The sequence below is a fragment of the Apium graveolens genome, chromosome 4 (assembly GCF_009905375.1).
Source record: "Apium graveolens cultivar Ventura chromosome 4, ASM990537v1, whole genome shotgun sequence".
NCBI lineage: Eukaryota > Viridiplantae > Streptophyta > Magnoliopsida > Apiales > Apiaceae > Apium > Apium graveolens.
The window spans coordinates 56,021,416-56,025,975 of NC_133650.1; the positions used below are offsets into that span (position 1 = coordinate 56,021,416).

Sequence of the window (4,560 nt, forward strand, 5' to 3'; positions counted from 1 at the left end):
TAATATTATTTTATTTGTTATTTTTTGAATATTTAATTTAATTTAATCGAAAATTAACACATAGTTCAGTTTATGACACAATATAATAGTCTCCGTTAAAGGTCAATACATTTTTAACGGTTGTATAAGTATTTTAAACTTTAATGTTGTGATTGCAAGTTAATTACAATTTTATGATGCGATTGCAAGTTTTTTTTTTAACTCGGTGACTCACTTGCGAACTACAGTAACGCAATAGCCATTTTACCCTCCAATTCTAAGTGGAGTATCTAAAAAAGGATTTTATTTTGTATAATTATTTGGTTGAAAGAACAATTCAACTGTTGATATATATGGAGTATCTTAAAAAAAGATCTTATTTTGTATAATTCTTTGGTTGAAATAACTTATCAAATTCACTGACTCACATTCTTTAAACGTATAGGAAAAAGTTGAGAAATTCCAACTTCCCATATATCCTCTTAGCTAGCTGAGAAGTACTCCTATATAGGAACTTATAGAATTCAAGAAGTTCCTTTTCTTTTTGTCGTCCCTGATCTCCACATAATAGCCGAAGGATCCGGGCATAACCTGTATGGAATTTTTGGTTGCACATCGTCTGTAAAACTGCATCACCGTTCATGGATTCAAAAAAATAATAAGACATCCAAACAAATGGATACAATATGCACACTACTACTAAGGTCAAACTAAATATCAGACTTTGTACATTGGCTGCCAGGTGCTAGCTGCTACGCATGCAGACAGTCGAAGAACTTGTTTGAACTTGCATTTTTTTATTTATAGATAAATTATTTAATTGTGAAAACTGCATTAAATTTTAATATATAGTAGTACTTGATTTAATTATCAAGTCACCTAGGACAATTTGGTCGGTGTTGCTAAATGAGATCCAAATAACTAGAGGTCCAAGGTACCGCATGTTGAGGAGCCGCTAAATAGTATTTTAAGGTAGTTGTCTTGTTGAATACAGGTGCAACTAAACCAAGCATATCTTATATCTAGATGGTGCAAAAATCATAAACTAAAGAGACATAGAATGCGTAATTGCATACAAAAAATGACACAGCGTATGTAAAGATCTGGAATAGCAAAGAATTGTAGGGGAATTTCACCTTAAACCATCAGAAATTTCGATTTGGGAGAAGTCCATATTGGTTGAACTGTCTGATAAGGAAATGGTCCTTGTTGTAGTCAATGTTGTTGGTTGCTTAATGGCTAGAACTTTGCAATTCAAGTTGTTTTCTATTTTGTTGTGGGGCAATGCCAACCTATAAACCATACACCAGAAGAGTACATCAGCTTGCTGAATAACTACTATACTTTCATTTCCTTGCCCTCCTTTACAGAACATAATAGATTTGTCATTCAAAAGTACATAATATTTTCTCATCCCAACATATACAAGTAGAGACCCCTCTTCTCTTTACAAGAGGAGATCGAAATTCGAGTCTCTTGTGCAGGCTCATGTGTGCACCCATTCTTTTGCAATCAACTATTTCAACAAAAGAATGTACATAATCTTTTCAACCTCAATATCTATTTATTGCTTGTATATTCATTATCTGATAATTTCTATGTTTGGTTAAAATTTCATCAAGTGGGGCTTTCCATTTGGGACAAGCTCATGAGAATATATCTCAAGAAAACGCTTGAATTTGGTTATAGTTTCTACTCTTTCTTTTCTTGTGCAATAGAGTATGAGGTGTAAACTAGCAGGCAAGCACCAACTGGACCAAGAGGCCAAAACCCTGTCAATTAATTAATGTCCCATATGTTTATGCTTTTGCATTTTAGTGTATAGTGAGCCCTCCTCTATTTGAATTATACCCACTTTTACATCAAAAATAATTCACACATAATCAATTGCATCATTCAAACCAAACATGTCTAGTTGACACTTCTTGGAAAGGGAATAATATTTGCCTTTATCATCAAACAATAAAATTTTCTATTATAATACTACAGTTTTGCTTGCATAAAGTTATCAGAAAGGTAGGAAAGTGTTAATATAATTATGAGCCAAGCTTTACATCTTTATCAAACGAATTGTTATGTTTTTGGAATATATCCTCTTGTATTTCTCAATAAACATGTTGTATCCATATATTAGTCCTTACCATACTGCAATACAGTATAACATTTATTTTTTATGTAGATACTGGGATTTTGTAATCATTATTGTGCTTCGGTTCAGGATTTCAGTGTTTTTATTCGGACTTAATAAGCAAGATAAGTATATTGAAGCATTTATGTGATGTGGACCCGAGCGTAATTAGCAAGAATCTTAGCAGCAGAAGGGGACAATTCTGCTATCCACGTGTCAAATTATGGACTGTAAATAGTGTAGATTGACCTGGAAGCTCATACAAAGATTTGACCTTTTCCTTAAGACTGCTAATGATTCAAGATCAGTGTACTTTCACCATTTCATTCAACTATTTAATGTAATTTTAACTAAACTAATCCACAAAACTAGATAGATAAATATAGAAAGAAACACACCTGTAAAGAAAACTCTGATCGTGAAGTCCAAGAACAAGAGTAGAAGCTCCAAGTTGATTGATGAAATCAGCTACTTTTCCACCTTCTTGATCACCTTGCGTCACCACAATCTCTGTTTTGCTCTGTTAGTTTCCAAATTATCATTACAAATATAAAGAACAAATAATTGAAATGGGACAAGTAGAGATGAGTTTGTTTACATTAGGAAAAGAATTGCAAATTTCTTTGAAAGATAGAGCTAATTGGTAGCCTTGTAAACGAAGAAGCCTGAGTTTTTTCTTGTTTCTAGAGGATCTAGAAGAAGTTGGATGATGAAAAACATGAAGAAGTGTGATCAAATCTCCATAACGAAGAAGATTTTGAAGGGCCCATCTTAATGCTGTTCTTGCTATCTCCATGTCTTCTACCATTACCACCACTTTTCTTGCATCCATCTCTTCTTCCCTGCCTACACTCTTATCTCCATCCCAAGTCTCAATCTCTCTCTCTCTCTCTCCCTCTCTCCTTCTCCCTCTCTCTTCCTCTCGCTCTCCCTCTCCCTCTCTCTCTTTCTCCCCTTCTCCCTCTCCCTCTCTCTCTCTCTCTCCCCTTCTCCCTCTCCCTCCCTCTCAGTCCCTCTCTCTTTTAACCTCTCTCTTTCTCTCTCTCTCTCTCTCTCCTAATCTCTTCTCCCCTGCTTACACTCTTATCTCCATGCCAAGTCTATCTCTCTCTCTCTATCTCTATCTCTCCCTCTCTCCTCCCTCCCTCCCTCCTCCCTCCCTCTCTTTTAATCTCTTTCTCTCCCTCTCTCTTTCTTCTAATCTCTCTCAATTTTGTGTGTGTTTGTATGTGAGGAGTTTGAGGGGGTTTACCAAAATGAGGAAAGGTTGGTGATTACTTGGAAGGGGTGTGTGTGTGAAGAGGAAGAAGGGGGGGGGGTGTTGATGAGGTGGGAGGAGAAAATAGAAATAGTTTGATAATACTGTAGTAATATTGAATTGAATAGTGATGTGTTAGTGGTATTATAAAAAAAAAACAGAGGCGTGATGAAGAGTGGTTAAGTCATCGCCGTGTGCTTACTGCTTAGCCTTCAAACCCAGGAATAATACATACACCATGTCCACATGTGGTAGACTAGACTAGTAGTTCTATAAACAATCTACATGTACATAAATTTTAAAAAAAATCTAGAAAAGAAAAGGAGGTTACAGAAGAACCTGACGCATCAATATTATTTGTTGGGGTTAGTAATGTTTATATCAGCACTAGGGGCTACAACTTTTCATGTTTCTTGTTTTTTTCTTCTGCTTTTAATAGAATAAGTTCCATTTGACTTTAATGTTACTGTTTAAACAACCTTTTATAACATCACTATAATAATAAACTATAACTTGTGTGTTTATTATTAGTATATTCTGTAATGCACAGTTTAATTTAGGATAGAGGAAGATGTAAAATTCTAACTACAAAACCCGGTTTGTATAAATACAGAGAAATAATAATGTGAATATGCACGCACTACTAAAAAAGGGATTTATAATTGCAAAATTTATTTAGAGACAATAGAGCGTCAGCAGATGATGCATGTATTGGACACTTGCACGGGAGATACGCGACTTAGCTCAAAACAAACAACAAGATGATAATGGAGTCTCATTTCTGTTTGTCCTGTCCAGATTGTATTTTACTTTTCTCTACGTATGTATGTATGTATTCAAGTACTATGTTCAATTTGAGTGTTTTGGTCTGGGCTCCCAGATTTTTTTAGCCCATTTGAATACATAATTCATTTTTTTCCTCCGGGAGAGGCCTGGAAGAAGTGTTCTGGGTAATATTATTTTCTTTTTCCTTTTTCTGGCTGATTGACTTGCAGTTTGTGTAAACTGTTGCTAAGTTTCTAAGTGTAAAATCAGCATTAGAGAGTTATTTTTGGGCCCTAATAATAAATTGTTAAAAAATTATTTTAGTGATTTTTTTTTCTTGTATAGTCATGCAAACTTATTTTTAGTACGTATTTTTTGTTTTCTAGTATATATATGACTTTTTTGGCTTTGAAAAGGGTGTCAAGGCAGT

At 34.5% G+C, this 4,560-nt stretch overlaps 1 protein-coding gene across 2 annotated transcripts; it reads right to left on the reverse strand.

Annotated features, from left to right (window-relative positions):
* Positions 1-342: 342 nt before the first annotated feature.
* Positions 343-3,674, reverse strand: LOC141717988 (uncharacterized). 2 transcript variants are annotated; one of them, XM_074520308.1, is made up of 4 exons: positions 2,706-3,674; positions 2,506-2,627; positions 1,116-1,271; positions 343-570 (listed from the first exon to the last, which is right to left on the reverse strand). In XM_074520308.1, exons 1-4 carry the CDS (start codon positions 2,937-2,939, stop codon positions 504-506), a joined length of 579 nt encoding a protein of 192 aa, XP_074376409.1. In that variant the 5' UTR covers positions 2,940-3,674; the 3' UTR covers positions 343-503. The 2 variants fall into 2 exon arrangements, with proteins under 2 accessions (XP_074376409.1, XP_074376408.1); XM_074520307.1 differs by having other exon boundaries at positions 343-606; positions 2,706-3,664.
* Positions 3,675-4,560: the final 886 nt, after the last annotated feature.

Bases quoted from the DNA above. Each gene is read 5' to 3' on its own strand.
- LOC141717988 (XM_074520307.1), bottom strand. From the start codon at position 2,939: ATGGATGCAAGAAAAGTGGTGGTAATGGTAGAAGACATGGAGATAGCA. The intron at 1,272-2,505 runs GTGTGTTTCTTT...TATGGTTTATAG, and splicing joins GATCAGAGTTTTCTTTACAG to GTTGGCATTGCCCCACAACA. The intron at 607-1,115 runs GTGAAATTCCCC...ACGGTGATGCAG, and splicing joins GAAATTTCTGATGGTTTAAG to TTTTACAGACGATGTGCAAC.